This window comes from Megalops cyprinoides, chromosome 4, assembly GCF_013368585.1.
Source record: "Megalops cyprinoides isolate fMegCyp1 chromosome 4, fMegCyp1.pri, whole genome shotgun sequence".
In the NCBI taxonomy this organism is placed as follows: domain Eukaryota; kingdom Metazoa; phylum Chordata; class Actinopteri; order Elopiformes; family Megalopidae; genus Megalops; species Megalops cyprinoides.
Window position 1 is genome coordinate 30,642,577 of NC_050586.1, and position 21,898 is coordinate 30,664,474.

The window sequence follows — 21,898 nt, forward strand, 5'->3', positions numbered from 1 at the left end:
GGGTGGCGGCTAGGTAAGCATGGCAGCTTACATCACACTTCACTTTCTTCAAATTACACCCCAGTTTACATGACATCACACTCACAACTGAAAATACTATCTTTTAACACAGTACCAGCTTTCACCTGCTCAGACAACATTGTGTTCCTCTTAAAAATGCATGACCCAAGGAAAAGGGCTTTGCTAGAAGAACAAAGCCTTTATGTGTTCATTATGAAAAGCTGTGTGTATGCTTTGTGTGTTGCACATCTAGTCAAACACTTTCCTTGGGATCTCATTTCTGCTGTTCATTAAATTGAGAATGTCAGTGTCACTTTGTCATGAAGTACCTTGCCCGAGGGTACAGCAGCAGTGACCCAGCGGAGAACTGAACCAGCAACCTTTTGGTTACAAGCCCTGCACCTTACCACTATGCTACACTGCTGCTCCTAATCTTCCATGTACACCTGGCTCAGAGGGTGAGGGTTGGGGTGACCGATGAGGGCACCAGGAGGAGGCGGGGTGGGAATTGGTAGAAGGGGGGAGGGAAAACTGTGGTAGGGGGCTGAGGGAGGGGCAGAAAGGAAGCAACTGTAACCTTTGTTCTTGAAAAATATCTATGCTATTAAGTTGTTCATTACAGCATGAGAATAAAGATGTACTCCGATGCGGGAGGTCGGTGGCGGGCCAATAAAAAATAAAAATAAATAAATAAATTGAGGATGTATAATTAATTTCCAGCTGCTGCTCTTATGTGCATGTTAAATGATGTCAGTAGCAGTGTGCCACTTATTGTACTACAAATTTCTGCCCAAGTTCACACTCTGGTATGTAGCTCCCAGGTGTACAAGATCTGCTGTGATTATGTAGCTTGTTATGGGGTGCTTAAGTAGACAGCTGGCAGGGATAAGCTTCTCAATTCATCCAACACTGAAGGGCAGAGTGATTGAGAGAGCAATGACAGCAGTTCATGATTCCTTTTCACGCTGGTATTGAAATTTACAGGTGTATGCCACAGAGCTACTATCACAGGTTATGTCTTTGTGTGTGTCTGTGGACTTGGGATGAGAAGATGAGGCAGAGAGAACGTGTGTGTGTGTGTGTGTGTGTCTGTATTTGGAGGTTGCAGAAATGGCACACAGTGCTGCCTCTGTGTGTGCCAGATAAGTGCAGCGTTCAGCTGGAGGGTGTGTTTGAGATCTGGGCAGAATTGTGTGTAACAGGCACCTGCAAGAGCCGTCACTCAAATGACAGCTCACCTGCACACCAATCATCTATGATTGGATGGTGATAAAAGCCCACCGGCTGGTTGATAGTGCTCGATCTGCACTTAACTGAGGGGTAATTGAACTGCTGGACATTGGCTCTAATGGTATCTTGGCAAACAGGCCAAGGGCATCTGCTGTAGTTTCCCAGCATGCTTTGCATGCATTATAGATGGCTAGGGACATTGCCTGCCAAGGCAAGGTGGTGCAGCAGTATTTCGCTGCTTTCGCTTTCAAAAATCATGACAATACTTTAAAGACAAGACAATGCATTTATCAAATAATTTTTGAATGTAACTTTTGAATGAACTTTTGAATGTTTTGTGGCTGGGTTGGTACCATAGTTATAGGTCATAGGGCAAGCTCAGGCTGCTTGTTGTTCTGTTATGCTTTTCACACTTGATCAGACCCACTCATTAAAATGACAATAGGTGATACTCTCTTTAATTATGGATTGTTCAAATGATTGGCTGGTTAGGGTGTGGTGGTCGGGAGCAGCAACACCCAAAAGATACTGTTTTTATCTGATGTTTTGACCACTGCTCTTGAACCCTTGGGCAAGGTGCTTAAACCACATTCTTTCAGTATATAGCATCTACAATATATACAGTGTATAGCTAAGGTTATTGTGGATAAGGCAAATAAGAATAATTTCCCCAGATGTATCAAAACCCTCTCTGCTTGTGTTAGTGGCTGCTTTGAAGCTGACCTGAACTGCATCCTCCTGTGTCCACATGCACGCAGTGTCAGAGGAGGACGTGGCCCGGGAGATCCAGGAGCTGGAGATGCGGAGGGAGAGGTATGTGGAGGAGCTGCAGCTGGCCCTGGCCGGAGGGGGACAGCAGGGTGGGGATTACACCTTCCAGCTGTCCCCAGAGAGCGCCTGCGGAGGCCCCCGTCACCTCACTTACGAGAAGGTGCAGAAGGACATCTCGGTGAGTGGCAGGCCCCCACAGTGCATTGCCTGTGGGGCTGGGTCATAAGGGAGGGGCTTCTTGGCCTCAACGTAGATCAGGTGATCCTCTGAGGCTCACATGTTATTAATGATTGTGATAGGTTGGCATGTCAAGTTAGTGTGCTTGCCGTGTATTGTGTATGCTGCTGAACTATGTGTTGGTCACAGTTCAACTGATCCGTACTATTGCAGCCAGCATCATTATTCAACAGATACAACCCAAAAAGGGATGCTGTTTCAAAAAAATGTGATAAATCTCATAAAAAGCTCTGATCAAGTTCCTGCTAGTTCCTTTCCTAAATGTTTTCCTAAAGGAGTTATCTTCGAAATAGCAGGAAATGTCTGTCAGGTATCTATTAATAAAACAGGAAAGTCAAACAGATCCTTTTTTAAAAGCATTGTTTAAAGATACTAGATACCAATTTTTGGTTTCCCACAATAATAGCTCAAGTCAGTTTCCCTCAGGACATTTAAATGGGCCCAGATAAAAATCTGGAGTTCTTGCAGTCTTATCTGCCGATTAGTGTGGAGCCCTGTTTGGCCTAAACGTGGCTTATTTCCGCTTCTTGGATCCACTGTCTGGCTGGCAGATCTTGTTCATGGTTTACAGCCCTCTCCTCTGTATTTTTACAGAATGCACTGTGCTTGTGTCAGAACAAAGGGAGTTTTTTGGTTGCTTTGATAATGGTTTGTTACCGCAATTAAAGACACGCTCCAGTTTTTAGTAAAGCTTTGTTTTCCCGGCCCGTCGTTTTCAATGATTTTACTGTTTACTGTCAGCTTTAATTGGCCACACTTTGCTGTCTATCTCTTTCAGGGTTTTTATTCATTTTGTCATCAAAATGTGTAGTTTACTCTCCTCTGCTGGTGTCTCCACTCTCTGATGATTAAGAAAGCTGCATACTTTGTCAAATCAAGCTGGAATTTTATGGCAGTTCTTGTGTCTTTATTATTCACAAAGGATAGGCCAGTTCTAGGATAGGCCTGTTGAGATGAACTCCCTCCATAGAACTGAAATATTTGAGTCTTATGAACCTTTCACATATCATGAGTCAACATTTTTACTGACTATAGGTTGCTGTCAGCACGTGTACAATCAAAGAAGCAACTGGGTGTTCATGTTGGGCCCTTTGCCCTTTGCATTTTGTGACCTGTGACCCTTGAACCCTGAGCGCTAAATCTCGAAATCCCAAGTCAAGCAACAGTCCCAATTTATTTTTGTCACGTTCATCAAATTTCAGTTGGCTTCACAATTTTTATATGGTTAATTTTCACAGAGTCACGGTGCATTGGAACAGTTGGCTTTGAATTTTAGACTGATGTCTCAATTTTTATGGTTTGTGTTTGGTCTGTAGTCTTGGGGTGACTGAAATCAGGGGGTCAGAGGTCGTAAACCCTGAATTCTGAGCTAAGCCAGGGCTCCTCTGAGAGGATTTTGCAGTTCAGAAGATGTCAGCATGGTTCTGAGTGAATATTGAATACAGCCTGACTGTGCGTTAGAAGCTGACTGAAGTATACTGGGGAACTATTCCTAAAACCTTTATGGCCATGCTAAGTCAACACCTGCTTTTTGTTTCTCTCCACCCTGTTGAGAAAAAGATGTCACAAAGATATTCAGAAGTGGAGCCCAACATCACAGAATGCTAATGTCAGGGTACAGAAAGGACTAGCACAAAGTGAGGCAACAAAACGGAACCAAAAAAGGTGGTTAACCTGAAGTTAATGTTTTATGAATACGACCACAGGCGTTGTAATGGTATGTCTAATGTGTGTTTAAGATGAGCAGCTCACTAGCAGGTGTGAGGGAACTCCCTGCAGAAGCTTAGCTTCCTGCAGAACTCCCTCAAATGTACTGATCTGTCTTTGGTGGAAAAATGCCATATTTAGAATATTGTCTGGTTTGACAAGAGATTGATATAGATGCAAAGGGGTAAATACTCTTCCTTCAACAACTGAACTTTCAATGCTCATGTTCAGCCTAAATTTTGCCAGTTAACCTGTCTGGCATTATTTGCCATGCAACTTACAGCTCATGATAAATGGTGGGATGAAAAAGAGCACATACCAAAAATGGTTATTTTATTAGTGCTGATTAGCACTTATTATTGTTCGTTTGTTTTAGTGATGTTATTACTACTGGTAAAAAATCAAGCACAGGCTTATACAGAGCTTCTCTGTGTTTCGTTGGTCCTCACCTGTGACAGTCACACAGTGCTCCTCTGTTATCAGCACTCATTAATACACCTCTCTCTGCAGGACAGGGGGTTTAGGGCCATGGGGCCTGATAGTGAGTAGCCACATGTGGCTGATGCTAATGAGGGGCACGCCAGCAGGCGGGCGCATGGTGAAGAGGTGGAGAGCCCTGCTGTGCTTTAGAGGGTCCTTTCTCCTCTGCCACCTGGGTGGGAGGGATGGCACCCTGCAGCTGTGATCGATTCGGCCAGGCTTACAGGGCCCGCTATGTTACCTGGAGCAGGTGATCACCCCCCCCCCCTTTTTTCATTTTAATGTCCACATCAGCGCTCATTATCATGTGTAATATACAGCTTAACATCTGCTGGGCACCCCCAATGAAAAGACGCATTGATTTAGACACCTTGTAACTACGCCGTATGCTCCAGGATCTGTTGGACCAAACTCCACTCCTGCTTGTAACCATTTTGTATAGAAAACTAAGGTGATCCAGAGTTTCGTGGGACACAGCCTCTCCACACTGTGCCGTATGTCATTTCTATAACATGGAGGCTAATAAACATTTACGAGGTGCCCCAACAATAGTGCGTTATCCACAAGATAATGGTCAGATGGCTGTACAGAGCTTTAAGGGGTCATGTAATCTACAAAGGGCTCTGTTAGGAGAGCGTGTCTGAACCAGGGTGAGCCAGGGCCACCCACCAGGACCCCACTTACAGAGTAGTGCACAGAGTAGTGCACCTAAACAAACAGCCCCACCTCCCAGTGACAGTCATCACTGTCTTTAATTTAGGAAGATAAGCCGTGGGAAGGAAGAGCAACCCACCCCCGCACCCCAACACAACCCCCTGCCATCAGTAGTATTTTCCTAAAACGGGGGAGAGCAGCAGGGCACCTTTTCACCGGGCAGCACCGTTACAGGATACAATCAGGGGGCAATAAGGGGGGGATTGATGTGGCTTTGTTCCCCTGCCCCCCTGCTCAGCTGCAGCATCCTGGCCCTCCAAGCCTGGCCTTCCCCCCCACCTTTCCCTCTGACTGCGGAGAGGAAGGGGTGGGGCCGCCGCCGGGGCCGTAGCCATGACCCTCTGCCGCACGCTGCGTCTTCCCATAACCGCAACGTTGGAGTTTCCCAGCCTGATTTCACACAGTTGTGAATCACAAACCGAGGCCAAGTGGGAGTCAGTCTTGATAAAAGAGCGGTTGCTGCAATGATGGAGACAGAAAGAAAGCGAGAGAGAGAGTCCTGCTGTTCCCTCAGTCAGCTGTGCCTCAGTCATCTGAGTTCGCCTTGGGTATGATGGGACTTTAGCGGCTTTCTAAACCGCCCGCCCTGTGTAATTTGAAGTCATTAGCCCGCCGCCATATTCATGATTACCATTTCTCTTACTCTTCCAGAAATACTCTGGGTCGGCAAGTGCAGAGGGTTGTTGACAAAGGCGTCTATGGACACTACTGTACCAAAAAATTAAAATTGCATCGCAGTAAAATAAAATGATTGAAGACACCATTACTCTAGAATTGAAATGGTTGTGACAATTCCATCTGTTTCTGTTTGAAGAGGATAAATGCAAATCCCCGGGAGGGGGCCTGGGTCCTCACCACCACCACAGATCATATCCACACGGGCCCAGTCAGACCACCCTGATCCTGGGTGAGGTGGTAATTGAGACGCCAGGCTTCTGGGTGACCCAGTATGAAGCAGGCTTTGTCTCGTATTTGGTAAACAGCACTTGTGTTACAGCCCGCTGGAGACCTGGGCGACCACTGTTGGCCACAGTCTCCATGCTTCTCCCTGTGACGCAGGGACAGCACTTTGAGGGTGTGTCATCTCTGTTTCGCTGTGTGTAAATTGCTCCCAGCAGGTCTGTGCTGTGTGTGTGTGTGTGTGTGTGTGTCTGTGCGTCTGTGTGTGAGCATCATTACTGAACCCCGATTGAACCAACTCAGTATTCCTGTACTCCGTGTGTGTGTGTGTGTGTGTGTTTCATTGATTGTGTTTATTATTTTTGTGTTTTTAAAGTTAGAAAGTTAAGGTATTAGTTGTTTGATTCATCTTTGTTCATTTTGCAAAAGCGAGTTCTGTCCCAAAAACACAAAATCATTTACAATGGTTACTTGAACCATTCTTGCAAAATAATGTAAATTCAACTTTGCTTGGCATTCAAGCAGCAAAAAAATAATGTTGAAATACCAATCTTTACCATTGAACATGCCTGAAAATGTTAACTGTACACTGGAACATCGAATACATTTCCAGTTGCGAAGACCATTCCAGTAAACTACCCTTCTACATACTGTAATCACTGTACACTTATTTCCGACTGCAATCACAATGCCTTGAACAAATCATTAATTCTCTGAAACAGATGTGTGTCATGGTGATGTTGTGCCTTTTAATCATTGTTGTTGAGTGTATTTAATAAACTGCTTGGAAAGAGTCTTGATCAGTGATGATGTTTCTCTGAATCACCCTGAAACTAATTTAATTTTTCGCTGTGGCTCCTGCTGTGAATGCCCTCTCCTGCACGCCAGTGAGCTCACGCCTATTTCCGCCATTGCTTTCTTTTCCTTTCCATCCTCAGTTGCTCCTTCAGCAGTGGACAGCAGTACCCTTTTCTACCACTAGACAGCAAAGAGGCCAGCAAAATAGTCACAGTCCCTGACCACTGCTTGCTCAAATCTTGTTGTTATATTAATAAAACAAAAAATGCCTGTGTCCTACAATCAACACACCTAATGTCACTGTGCATATGGGCTTATTTCAGTTGCCATGAAGGCTTAAAAGCACAAGGAGAGTGTCATATGTATGAGATGGGGATATAAAGTTACTCCCAAAGACAAAGCAAAATGTGCTCTTTTGAGGAGATATATTTTTTCTTGCCTGAACGGGACAAGCGGTTTTGAACCCACTATATCCGTTTGACTCTGTTGGTAAGGCACTCAGTGCTCAGATCTTGTTTTACTAGCAGGAAACGTGTATAAACTAAGCATCTAATGACTGACTTGGAAAGTGTTCAGTAAAATGTTAACTGTTGTTAAACAGAAATGTGCACTTCACATGCGCAGAGCTAACAGCACATACATATAAACTGTGACTTAGTTTGGATATTTTGGTTACTTTACCAGCTCATAGGTGGATTTTACACAGTGTGTATTCTGTATATCAATATGTGTTCATGTTTTTCTGCATGTCCTTTGTCTGTGTGTGTGTGTGTCTGTTTATGTTTGTATTTGTGTGTGACTGTATTTGTGTAAGTGTGTGTGTCTGATTTTTCGGCATGTGCGATTGAGAGAAACTGGTAAATGGCACATTCTGGTAAATGGCACGTTCCAATCATTGAGAGGAAAGGGCAAACTTGTAAAATGTCTAATCACTAACAGGTCATGACGCACAAAACTGCACCAAGATGGATTGTGATCATTTATTGCTGGTTTGCCCCCATCCCTAATTGCCTGTATTTAACCGATTACAAAGTTTGCAGGAAAATAAAAGCAAATATGTCCAGTTTGATCAATGGCTTCAGCTGGTTGGGAAAAACTGGATGATATTTATTGTTTCTGTTAAAAGGAAAATTTGTTTTCTCCTAGATATTAAATGCAAACCAAAAAAAGAGAATGTTAATGACACTTTAATTGATTTTCCTATTTAGTTTTAATAGCCTTGCTTGTTGTAAAAATGAAACTCCGTGGATTGTGCATCACCACATACGCAGTTCTTTGTTTGTGGTTCTTCCACGCTGATAGTTCTCTGTCTTGACAGAGATTCATTGACCTCAGTATAATGAATATGGGCTCTGTTCTGGTACGAACCGCAGTGGAGTTATCCTGGATTCATGCTGACTGCTGCTTGTGGGAGACAACATACTTGGTTCGCAGGGGATTCTGATTGGAATGCCAGTCCCATTGGAATGCCCAGCTCTCTGCTGGCATTTTCTTATTGCCAAGGTCAGTGCATTCCAAGGCAGGGTTCCCCTTACAGAGCTGACCTTTGTCATACCCTCTGTAGCCTGTGCAAGCCCTGGGGGTGCCACTGAGCAGTATTGCTTTACTGATGATAGTCTTAGTAGCCACAGTCAATGTCAGGTTGGGCCTACGTTTTAGTTGTTATCCAGTCAAGTTGTGCACCTCTAAACCCCACTGACCCACTAAATGCTGTCTGATGTTTAGCACATCAGTCCTTTGATTTGCTCAAAGTTAAGTCACAGTTTTAGAGAGAGAGAGAGATCGATCCATAGCCCCATTCTTTGCAGTGGTGGATTCTTCTCAGCATTAAACTGATAATTTTATTGTTTCTGTTCTATTTGATCAAAGGGATATCAGCAAAACTATTAGGACCTATAAAACAAAGTTTACAATCATGTAATACCGTAGTATTTGGATATGGCTATCTGTTTATAAAATATACATGCTACTAGAATCATACAAAAATCCACTGCACGAAAGAAGTGGTCCTTTTACTCCAGATGTTATATACTATAATCCAACCACACACACGTCCCCTCTCTTTCATGTTGTGAAATTCTCCCTGGCTGCCCTCTCTGATTGGCTGCAGAGGAAATTGACAGCACCACTCACTCCACTAGTATTACAACCTTATTGTCTGAGAAGTCTGGGGGCCCCACCTCTTTTGGTTTCTGCCCACAAAGCTGCAGAATCCGCTGTTTACTAACAAGCGATGTTTTGCATGGGAAAGTGTCGTGCCAACGGCTGGAACAGTGTCTGTTCTTAGCAAACACAAACAGTGTCTGCTGACCAAAACGGCTGTCTGTTCTTGCCCCTGCAGACACCCAACTGATGGCCAAAAAGAGAAATGAGAGTTACGGGTACCTCAAGTAATTTCTGAGCCTTAAAAATGTGCTGTAGGGAATGAGATGACACCAGAAGGTTGCCAGTTCAAATCTTCGATGGGTCACCACTGTTGTACAGTTGAGTGAGGAATTTAAGATGAATGGCCTCAATTAGTATCTAGTGGTATACGTGGATAGTATGTACTGTATATGTATGTGAGCTATTTATGTTGCACTGGACAAAGGAGTCCGTCAAAGAAATGGATAGTTAACATTATACATAGGCACTGAGAGATGGGCAGATTACATGTTTGTCAAAAAGACAGGGAGTGGATCAGACACTGTTTCCACATCCTGCCTTCATGTTTCTTTTATAAACCTCCAGCTCTGATAACTAGCATGAGTCAGTTTCCCACAGCTGATACTGTTGCCGAGAAACAATTTACAGTGGTTTTCTTGCTTTATTAGAGAGGATGAATATTTACAATTCTGTAGCGTTGAAAGCAAGAGTCGGGAATCCTTCATCTGTGTTTCAAAGAATGTCATTTTTCCAATCAATCAATTTTTTTTGGTGTTTCTTTTTTCCCTTGTGCCAGGCCACCCGCAGCTTGGACGTGGCTTTCACAGCTATAATAAGAAAAACAGTAACCGCTGGTTTTCGGCTTTGTAAAGTTCTGTCGTGTAGCTACTGTAATTCAGCTTGGGACAAACAACAAAACCGTCTGAGCCAAAGGCGAACGAGAGCCAGGGAGACTAAATGAACAGAAATATGAATATTCTGTGTGTTTGGGTCCAGGACAAACCCAAATTACAAAGCAATACACTCTGACATATGTTTTTTTCTCATGTGTGATGAGTGATGAAGGAAAACGAATATGCGGTCAGAGGAATAGACAGAGGACAGAGCTTTTGAGTAGGCCTAGCCACAGGCTACATTATCGCAAACATAATTCATAATTATTCACCTGCACATACAGGGGATTGAAATATGCTTGCTTCTGTCACAATTCAACACAAGTGCACCTATTGCTTTCCTTTCAATGTGTTTATTTTATGATCTGACTTATTTCTGTCCACACTGGAGTTATTCAATGCCTGAACTACAGTAACTCTGTATACATACTGAGTCACCGTATATGCCTAAGCAGCACATTACCTTTACTGTGAACCTAATGTTAATTCACTGTTGATTCTATATTGGTTCATTACATGATGTAACATATGTTTGAATTGATATATTGCAGCCTCACATTTTATGAACACGCCTGATCTGGTTGCTCAGAGCAGACCGTGTGTCTGGGAACATGTGGGTTAATGAGCTCCTCCATTTTTACTGGGAGCGAGCGGTTTAGCCTCTCTTGGCTCCCACACTCCTAAGCTGACACGTCACACATCCCTGTGAAAACAGCTGTTCTCTGGGGTGCCAGGGGGCACGTCCAGCGTGAGGGACTCCCTTTAACTAACTTTGGGGAACCAAGGTAGTGAAATGCATTAATAATAGCTTATACTTTTGTTAATAAAGGAGTTGTTTCATTATGTTTATGGCCCCGGAGTGGAATGTGTGGCTCACACGTTCTCTTCCAGGTGGTGTCCATGGTGCTGCTGAGCTCTTACGCTTGATGCACGAACAGGAACAGGTGAGGGAGCTGTAGCAGTGCCCAGCACATATGGCATCGGGGGTTTTCAAGGAAAGATGTGCTTGTGTATCTGCTAAGTGTCAATGGTAGACATCGGTGTTGGGCATTTTGAAAGACATGTTTGTTATCCTTTTGACATATGTGTTGAATTCCTTGGCAAGGTCGTCTGGACCATCTTTTCAGGACAGTCATTTCAGTTGTGTGTGTTCGAATGTTGGCGTGGAATGGCATGGGTTCCCATCCACAAGATGTAAACTGAATTATTTTAGGTGAGTCCTGGGGTTCAATGGAAAATCACCTTTGATGTGGGAATGAATCTGGTTGTGTCGGAGGCCATGTTGAGCCTGTTATAATGATTTTTGCTGGTTAATGAAAAAGGTGAAAGAATTTTGGCCTTTTGCTCAGTGCGTTTTCTGTCAGTGCTTTTTCAGCAATGTTTACTAAATCCTTTAAAAATACCAGTAATCTCCATAGTGAGAGGATTGCCTATCAAACCCGAATCAGATCTTTGTGTCTGATTAGTGCTTGATGACTAAATCTGGTGGGAAACAGCTGTTGTAATGGGTGATTGCCACAGAAGTGGATAAAAAAGGTTAACTAAAAGGCTAAACCTGAATTTGAAAAACACTTGCATAGTTTCAGTATGAATCAAGTTCTTCTGGGATGTACAGTTAGTTTGGAAATAATGAGCCATATTAATGAAAAAATTGTCATTGTTATTGAATTAAATAATAGCCCCTCTGAATTAATTTTGGCAATTAGCAGGTGAGTGTTAAGGAAATCACACAAATAAGTGTCAAATTCTGAAAAGGAATGTTTTCAAGAGCTATCCATAGAGGCCTATAGGAGCGGATCTAAAGTCCCTCCATGTGACCTTGTGAGGAGTTCACCAAGGTACATGGCAATTGGTGAATGGCATGCTTCAGGAAAAAAAAAGCTTTCTCCTTTCCTTTCTACACCAGCCCCAAATCTCCTACATTTGTGTCTCATTAGGTTACAAGGTTACACTGCCATATTTAAATCAGGAAGTTGCCCCTATTCTCAAGAATATGAACATTCAGCTGCTGAGCAGTCATAATGTGACATGATCTGGACCCCTCGGCACCTGCTAAAACTTGATGATATAGCGACATGGGTTTGTCACTGCATAGACAGCCATGCGGTGCAGTTTAAGCAAGGCCCAGTCTTCTTCTCTGTCCGGCAGGGTCCTGTCCTTCCCTGCTTCGTAGCCTGAACCTGCGCTCTGTCTCTCCGCTTCCTCAGTGCGCTGTGATGTATAGGGGTGTGCATATTGCCTTATTTCCATAGGTTTCAAATGGTTCTTTTGAATATGAAACACTAGTGCTGCACACAGCTGTGAGCCAGACAAATATGATGAGGTAGACATTACAGTGAAATACGATGAGATAATACTTTACTGATATCACAGAATTGCGATAGGTGGTGCTTCCCTGTGCACATTATGAAAATACATACCTCATGCATAGTCATATACATTTTTACAACGTATAGCTCTGTATTACAGAGTGGAAAAGCATAAGGTTACTCAAGCGGCTAACGCCCAGAGCCCAATGGCAGTATCGGACGGAGACTGAAAAACACACGGCTGTTTTCTCTCCCCAAGGTTATCTCCTGCTGCGGAGTCAATCGCCGCTTTGTTCGCCTGTGACGGCGCGCTGTGGCATGACATCATGCCAGATTCCCAGTGGTACCCGCGCTGAACTTGGACCGGAGTGACGCCTCGCTGCCCAGGCTCCGCACGGCCCGTCTCAGCCAAGTCTTAATCAGAGCGGGATGATCGGGAACAGGTTCCCCTCGTGCGCCTTGGCAGAGGACCCAGCACCGGGGCTGGGGAAAGGGAGACTTTAAACGCTCTGCTCCATCCGAAAGTCCTCACTGACCTTTGTACGGGTTTTCTGGAAACGTACGGGCTACTGCAAGTGAATATCGATTGTGATGTATTCCGTGTCCATTCTAGTTTAGGGAGTCATTGTGTTATGTCCCCTCTGGATTTATTGATGTCATTCTACATTATTAGGAGAGAAAGCCCTGTCCTTTTTGAAAGGCGCATAGCTGTAGTTTGAAGTGTGCTGTGTCCAACCGACCTGGACTGACTGCAGTGCGGAGTGCAATCCACCCTTTAGCCACTCTAGCAGACACCCCTGCTTTATCCCAGCCTGGCTCCTGCTGAAGACCAGCCTGTTCCTCTGTACATGATAGTGTAGCTGCAACACAATGGTGCAACTCTGGCAGTACAACAAAAACCAGAGTCACATGCTCTGCACAGCCATCTGTTTTTACCCGCTTTACCAGCCACCGGGGTCAGCTCAAGAGTGCAATAAAAAGCAAATAGACTGTACCGAAAAAAAAATAGGTACTCCTTAACAAAAATGACAGAAAGTGAATGAAAAGGGGCAAAAGTGTAGATTAAAGGGTGTGGTGCTTTCAGGGATCCTCCTTGACTTGCACACCAGTAGTGAACTCTTGGCCAATTGGCGGTGCCACGAGTCCCATTTTGAGAGGAAACAGATGCACCACCAGGCTGTGGGGCCCAAGGGATGCTGGGTGCCCCTATACGACTCACCCCTCGCCCCTTGCTCAACATCCCACCGAGGGCTTCAGATTAGTGGTGTCCACCGGTGCTGAGTTTCCTTGCTTTATCATTCTAACTCCTCCGCAAGGTGGACACCGGGGTTCCAGGGGGCGGGGTGCGCAGCTTCCCGTAACCCAAACGCCATCCCACCCCTGCACATGCTCCCCACTGCAGACAGGACGGAGCAGAGATACCAGCTAACTTTCTCCTGGGAAACGGGCAGGGTACCCTCGGAGGAAACTTCACTGCCAACATCAATTTGTCCACCCTCATTCAAAGCATTTTTCATGACACACTAATAGCCATCAACTGTAGGCAGTTAACATCCCATTTGTTTTCTCTACATCGCTGCCAGCAGATTAAAGATAAAACAATGGCCAGCACCAAGGGGCTTCTTTGTGTTTTCCCAGAAACTCCCCAAAATCCACACTTCTACCAGATTCCTGTTTGTAATCTTGTCTTCAATTTAGAATAAACCGGCCCTTTAACTTCAAAAGTGAGTGTGACTTGGCTTGCTTAATGTTCAGATGATGTCACATTACTCGATGTCTTGTGGGATTTTTTTTTTTTAATTGAAGGCCTCCTGCTCAGGTAATGAAGACAAGATGTCTTCTGGCAGTGAGGGCTGTGCATTTAAGCATGAGGTGCAAGGATCGTGAGTTCATTCTGAAAATGTTAACACACTCACCCGCCTATTAGTGCCACTTAATCAAATCATCAGCCTCTGTGTTTCTTTTAATTTTCTTTGCCGCAGGGTTAGGATAATTTTATAGCTAATCACTACATTTCTACATTTCTCTACACTAACACATTCCAAACCAGGCTAATATCACAGTGGATGGTTAGAAAAGTCAGATCAGTTACTTGAAAATGTATTGTAGCACAGTCTGTATTGTTGCATAGTATTGTAGCCTGTAGTTCACGTCTGACACTTTCACAGAGATATACTCTAGCTCGAAAACAATTCATGCCATGCTGAAAGAAGGCTTTCAGGAAAGAGGGACTGCCGATGGTCACTTGGACCAAAGAATGTGACCTGGGACGCATCGATGAAGGAAAGCTTTCAGTGCTCCATTCCTTCAGTGCCCACTGTGTCCTACAGTCACAGCTTTGTTTATTTTCACACCTACGTTTCCCCCCTCCCCCTTTTCCAGAAGCTGACCTTAAAGCCTGTTCTGAGGCCCGGCCCCGTGTCCATGCGGGCCTGACAGACGGCCTGATAAGGCGCTGTTTTATGCCCTTGTTTCGATTGGAATGGCGTGGACATCACAAGCACTAGCTGTTTTGGCTACCCTGGGAGAGCAGCTGCTACACGCTTCCTTCTTCCCAGATCCATACCTGTACTGCAGTGAATACACTCTGCGTTACTCTGACTGAAAGTTCATGTCAGCCTTGACCTGTTTATCACAGTCTGAAATCTGAGGGTTACTGTTTAGCTCCTCTGTACCTTTACAGCCTCCGTCTCTCGCAGTTTTACTACGGTTTTGACGCAGAAGAGGCGAGTAGAGGAAGTGGTAAAGGAAAGCCAGATGTATCGGCTTTAGCCACAGGCCGCTCGACCCTTGTTGGTCCTTATCTTTCGGACACTCTGAATATGGCCGTCATTTATCTCTGAGAGGAGGGGTAGAAGCGTGAGCGTCAGACAGGTTGACAGGCAGAAGGCTAATCTGGGGGGAGGGGTGGAGGGGATATGTGCTCGGCAGGGAAGGGGATGAGAGCAGAGGTTATCAGCAGAAGCTGCAGGTGGGTCACCGGGAAGGGGGAAGGGGGAAGGGGGGGGAGTAGGGGGTGCGCTGTATGGTCCAGCTAAATGACCTGTCACTGAGGGTCCTCTGCTTTGATTAGTGGAGTGTGACTGTGCTCCCGCTGGTTTTAATACAGCAGTGCTTCTGTGCAGGCGTCTCCCTGACCCACGGTGCTTTGCTAAGCCATGGCAGCTGTGCTGGTGACAGTGACTGTGGTGAATCAGCCGGCCATACAGCTGGCAAACTTTGAATCACAGTGTAGCTCCAGGTAGGGAAAGCAAGTTATAGTCCATCTGTTTATTTGGATTTCAGCTCACACATGATTTTTCTTGCGCTTGAATTTCTGACCTTTGACCTATTCATACTGGATGCTATGATTCACTGTATGTTTAACATAAGTACTGTGATCTTACCAAAAATTCCTGAAAAATACACTATTGGATGTAGAAGAAAGTGGTACGACTTGAATGTGTTTTGAATGTGTCGATATGACTAGGTACTATGTATTAAAAACAGGTGCTAATAGTCAGCTCACGCAGAGGTTTCCTCAAAGTGATGGCAACCTTGTTTAAGACTTCCATGACTGCATTATAATAAGTTGGTCCTCATGGTAGTTACTTTAATACACCAGCATTCCCACAGTGCTTAGCTGTATTCATCCTAACAGTGCACCCAAGGTGGTGGTTATCCCTGAAGTTCAATGCTGAGAGCTCGCGATGGAACGCTGGCCTGAAGCACAGTGCCGGTTGGCTCTCTTTCACACGATGGCATTCTGCGGCACTGCCCAGCGAACACCCACGTCTCTGAAAGGCCTGGCACACTGAGAGGGCCCTGACCTTTTTCCCTGTTACAGTGTATGGGAAAAGAAAGCACAGTGAAGACAAAGAGCACTGTCTTATTTCTGACAGCTATTTTCAAACTCGGAGAACGAATGTGTTCTGGTTTTATTTCTATCTGTGACCTGTACAAATATACAATGCCTGTGCGAATGCTTCCTCTCTTTAAAATCAAACAAATAGATGAACATCTTAATGTCAGAAAAGCATGATGCGTGTGATTGGGTGGCAGGCCAGAGGATGTGGAGGAAGAGGTGGATGATGGTTCCATCTTTTTGAGCCACAGTACTCTGTTTTCTTCAGTAGAAATTACCTCAAAAGTTTAGATTATACCATATTCTTCTTCAGCATTATATCATGGAGGCCTCAATGACACTCCAGTACAAATTATGTTAGAAAACAAAATAAATCTTGCAATTGTGTGAGATGATCACATCCTTTGTATGTTGAAAATCCTTATTATTTATCTTTTGTTTGAAGAGTGTGAGTGTGTATGCATGCATAGACTGTGCTACTCAGAGAGAGAACTTGGCTTGGAGCCACTTTGGAGTTATGTTAATGATTTGGGAGGACCCATGCTGGCTACACACCAGCATCAATTTACTTCCTGGGGTAATGTTAGGTTACATTAGGTATATTACAGTGTTGTGTGTACATATATACCTCTGTTATATAGAGTGCAAAACCATGAACAATTCATCCTCTGGGTAAAGGCATGCATTAAAAACATAATCACTGTTTAGGAACATGTGCTGTTTGTCAAGGGCAATTTGCTGTTGAAACAAAATTGCCATTTTCTCTGCATTTAATGGGCACCTGGATGAAAGCTGAATTACAGGATATACACTTGTGAAATGGCAGTGGATTTCATGGATTTAAATCTAAACATGTTGCATCATTATGTTGGTGACTGACGGGAAGGGATACTCAAACTATCATCAGGCTTTGAAAAGAGTAAAAAAATGAACAGGGAACCATTCAAATCCATTTTGAACTGAACATTCACAGAAGATTTTAATATAAGATAACAATCTAATGCTGATGCTGTAATCCAGGCCCAAAGTATGGAGGATGAATCTGCTCATTCAGGACTATGAAAACGGGAGTCGTTTCCTAAAAATCAAATATCATTAGTGGTGCTCACAGTGGAAACTGGCCTGTCTGTACCCACCCAACTCAGGTGATTAACTTTGGAGCTTAAGGTTGTGCATACAACAGTTTCCACAGGAGAAGAAGAGGGAAAAATCACATTTGTCTAAAATATATGAGGGAAAAACAGCTGGAACGCCATTCTTTTCAGAATCATATTTTTTCATTCATATGCTCAGACAGAATGCAAAAAGCCAGTCAGAATTATCAGTGACTTGCAGTGCAGAAGAATTACAGTGCAATAAATCTGACAATACCTTCAAGTACAATACGGAGCTGTAGTCTGAGATCAGCACTGATGCTCTGCTGTCGCCTTGTGCCAAATACCTTTTTTTGTGCTAAACTAACAGCACAGCCTCTGGTGGAAAAATTGTATTGATTATGGCTCTGTTGCTTATATGACAAAAATCTCTGTCTCTGTCACCGTTTTGTAGTCTCACTGTCCAGAGCCATGAAGTGGTACTGTATGCAGCCCCCAGGGCCATATCACCCCTGAAGATTTTTAGACAGGACAGTCTACAGAAGTCCCTCTTGACATCTCCCTGCCAAAGTTTTCTGAGGACCTGTATTTTAATCATTTCCTTCTGTTTCCTTCAAGTGAGAGCTTGTCTGGAGCCTGTCCACTCCACATGTTCCTCTGTATGTGCATATGTGTGTCTATAGTTCTGGGGGAGCTGTTCAGTTCCTGTCAAAATTGAACGTCATTGTGTTTGCCAGGATTTGACTCACAGCTTCTTGGGATTTTTCTGATCTCATGGATCACATACTTTTTTTTTTTTTTTTTTTACCTTTTGTTACATTAACATACCATTATACTACCATTAACCCAGGGAGGCCTAGGGAGGCCCAGGGTACGGATTCACTTTGTTATGGTATTGTTTTGTAATGTTCCATTCCCGTTGGGTGTATTGTGTTGCGCATGTGTGTTGGGCCAGGTGCGCCTTTGCGGCCTCAGCATTATGTGTCTGACACTGCTTTTTGTTCATGTGTGGCTTATGGTTTCCTTCTTTGTTTAAAGTTTTGTGTTGTGTTGCCGGATGCCCTTTGAGCTGGACTTCTGGAGTCACTCTGGATGAGAGCATGTACTGGATGTCAACAGTGTTAAATGCACTCATGTTGTACATAACTCTGGATAAAAGCAGGAAAATGTAATGTAAATATCACTGAATATACATACTGTTTGTCAAATGCTGCCCCATGAAATGTCGATGAGTGAACATAGCCCATTGAAGATTTCCTCTGGCAGGCAGTGGACAGTTTTAGATGAACAGTATTTTCAGTGCTGCAGATGTGGGCCTAATGGCCACGTTCAGAAGCTGTGAAAGCAGCGAGATCAGACCAGGGCCTGCACTGGGAGATGACACTGCGGTTATTCCAGGATGGAGGCTGAAGTCCAAACCCTGCAGCACTCATTTGCCCCCCCCCCCCACCGGCCTGGATTCGACTGCAACCCCCGCACTTAGACCCCGGTCTCTGCAGCCAAAGAATAATTTAAACAGTCAGCACCAGCTTGGATTACAATCATCTAACACATTTTTTTTTTTTTTTTTTTGAGAAGGGATAGGTTTTGTGTGTGATGGCGATGTAGGAGCAGTGCTCCCCAGAGAGACATGAAGGCAGAGATGTGAGATGTGTACAGACATGAGAAAATGTGGACCTTTCCCCCTGTGATAGAATGGAGTTCCCTGCAGAAAGAGTTCCTCCTGCAGATTTGGACAGCTCTCTGCAATGCAGATCGCCATGTACCTCAGGCCATCTGGCCACTCCTCTCCTTTGTAACTGCACATCCTGGTCTCTTCGTCTGACCTTGGTGTTCCTCCTAGAGGTCAGGATAGCAGGAGTCACAGACTATTTTCCACTGGAGACTTGAGACCTACCTCATTAGACTGCTCCCCAGTACAAGCATTAATCACCTTCCCTTTGTGTAGTCTTACTGCGAGGTATGCTATATTGCCGTACTACACTCATGTGTCACGCCTGTGAATGTACTGAAGTGTGTATGGTACTAATCCTTATGTTTTATCATCACTAGATATAACTGCGCTGTGTAAGGCTGACACATGTTTGGACGAGCCCAGCTGTGGCCTGTGTATACTGTGTTTCATTCAACTTTATTGGATTCCCTTTGTTTTCCTCCCCCGCAGTTTTCTCAGGATAAATGGCAAAATGTAACATAATAACGTAATAATGTCTGCTGAAAGCACAGCTGCCTGTGTGCTGAGATTGGAGCATTAACTAGAGTGATAAAATAACAGTTGCTGTGTCTTCACTTTGCTGTCACACTGGGCAGGCTTTGCATGTTGGCTGTCGTGTGTAGACATATGTTGTACAGCCGGCTGAATCACTTTCTGCTGAAGAGCAAGAATGTGTCTCTGCAGCCTAGATACAGTGTGACTAAGCACCTTTACCTGCATCTTGCCTGTGGAGAATGCAAAAGAGTAGGGTGTCAACACTGGTGTATTTGAGGGGGAAGGGTGCAATTATCTGAGTCAAAGAAAGTTTCACCTGTTAAAGGAAGAGCCATTTGTCTAATCCCCATCCTTTCTCTCTGTGTCCCTCAATGAATGATGAATTATTTCCATGAATTTTTCTCAATGGCCTTTTCTAAGGGATCGTAGGATAATGTCTTTGGTTTTTTCTGTTCAGTCTTGTGTTGATTGATTGATTGCTTGATTGCCTGGGTGATTCACTGAGTAATGGACTGACTGATTGATTGATTGATTGATTGATTGATTGATGATTTTCCAGCTGTAATGTTGCGAAATAAAATTAGAGAAAAAAAGAAAAAACTATTCCAGTTGCATTGTGTTTGTTTCATTACGTAAGACATCTGGAGGCTCTCTATCAGCGGAATAAACAGTGCACAAACATAGCCATAAGGTAATCGCTGGGAACTGGCCGGAGTCACTGTGCTGAAAGATACAAAGTCATGCGAGTATACACTGTTGCCGTAGCAACGCTGACAGAATGGAAAAGCACGCTTCCAGGCGCATCTGTCGAAGAAAGAGGAAACCGAAGCGTTGCGTCAACTTTCCCCTCCGAAGACGGAGCGCAGGAGAAGGAACGCGCTCAAAATCAATAACTTCACCCCGTCGCAAGCGTGACATGGCCGTCATCATAATTAATAGTGCTGGGTTACCGTGTGGTGATGCCTTTCTGGAGCCCCTGCCGGAAAACCATTCCCGCCGGTTTTCCCCTTTTTTTCCTCATGAATTCACAATCGGATCCAGTCAGCGACAAGTCCGTAACCGTTCTTTCATAATTTTCATTCTGTTTCATGGAAATGTTGAACGCTTGCTGAAACACCTCGCAGCCAGCCTCTCCGCAAAGCGATTTCACAGATTCTCGCCTCTGTCGACGTTGAATCGAGAGGAATGCCGAGTTTTAAAAAAGGTGTAGAAGGAGAAAGAAGCCTTAGAGGCTGAGATACAGTTTGCACATCTATTAACAGGCAAAGTTTGTGTTTCTGGCACCATGTCTGGCACCTGTGACTATGAACAGATTTCTAAACAAAGTGATAGGATACCCATGCACTGTTTAATGCTCCCACACATACTTTAATGAAAGCACGGAAAAGACAACATATAGATTTAATAGGTCCTCAAAAGGTGAAGTTGGTGACCTCACCAGACAGATACTCATGTAGTGGAGACATCTTGTCTGCTTTCAATGAGTTTGAGATCATTCCACTGTGTGCTGGCATTCTGTCCCTTTGGGAAGTACAAAAACGGCAGTAAGGAGTATATAAATATATGATCCTCTTCAAAGCAGGCAGGCCTTGTGCTTGTTGGGTTGTTAATAGTCCTAACTTCATTATCTGTACTTGTGAGTGCCAAGCAGAGAATGGTCACCATTTCTTTACACTCTGAAATGAGTTGGTTGTGAATGGGACCTGGAAGCTTTCAGTATTAGGATGGACACTTGCCACCCGCACCCAGTATTGACCGCAAACCTCAAGTGCACAGCAATATTCCAAAAGAGGTCATGAACCCAAGCCCTATTTGGTCGTGAGGCTATAACTGTATGCTTTTAAAGAGGAGCATAAAGGCGAGTTGTGCCTGTGACCATGTGGTCAGTGCAAGGTATGTGGGCAGTTTCTGCGGACTGAAAAATGTTTGGACTTAGTGGCTCCTAGTTTGTTGGAGAAGGTCATGCAGAGCTCTAGAGTTCCCATTGGCTATTCGCAACCTACAATGACATTGAGGGACGTACTTAGTTTGGAGTTCATACCGTAGACTTTTCACTATGTTAGAAAACTGTGAATGCTTTTTGCATGTGCATTTGTAAGGTTTTGCAGCTGTACTTTGACATTTCGGCCTATTCTACAGATATAATGTAGGTTGACATCTGTACAATTTAGCAATACATGCTGTTTATACCCATTTTGCCGCTATGATTGTGCCTGCGTTTAAGAGTGTGTGTGTGTGTGTGTGTGTGTGTGTGTGTGCGTGTGTGTGTATATGTGTATGTTTTTGCTCCCTTGGCTTTAGCCATTCTCTCGAGTGTAGCCCATGAGTCAGTATAACTCCCATCGTGCTTGAGGAGAAGAGACAGACTGATATAAACAGAGTGACTTTGTGTAAACCACTGTGGCAAAACAGCTTCCTCTAATGGATCTTTCGCACAGTTTGGGGGCGTTCTCTGCAGACATGCTGATTATTTGTCTTCATTTTTTTCTTCTCTCTTTTTTGGGGGGGGTGGGGGGTGGTGGTGGTGGAGGGGTAGGGTGGTGTGGTATGTGGCTGTGGTGGGGGAA

General features: G+C 44.3%; 1 protein-coding gene across 1 annotated transcript in view; it reads left to right on the top strand.

The window, feature by feature from the left end:
- LOC118777112 (DNA repair protein XRCC4-like) overlaps positions 1-21,898 on the top strand; it is a 74,909-nt gene that overhangs the window by 7,973 nt on the left and 45,038 nt on the right. Inside the window, exon 3 of the mRNA XM_036527847.1 lies at positions 1,989-2,179. Within this exon, the coding sequence (XP_036383740.1) occupies positions 1,989-2,179 (191 nt within the window). The remainder of the gene's footprint in view (positions 1-1,988; positions 2,180-21,898) is intronic.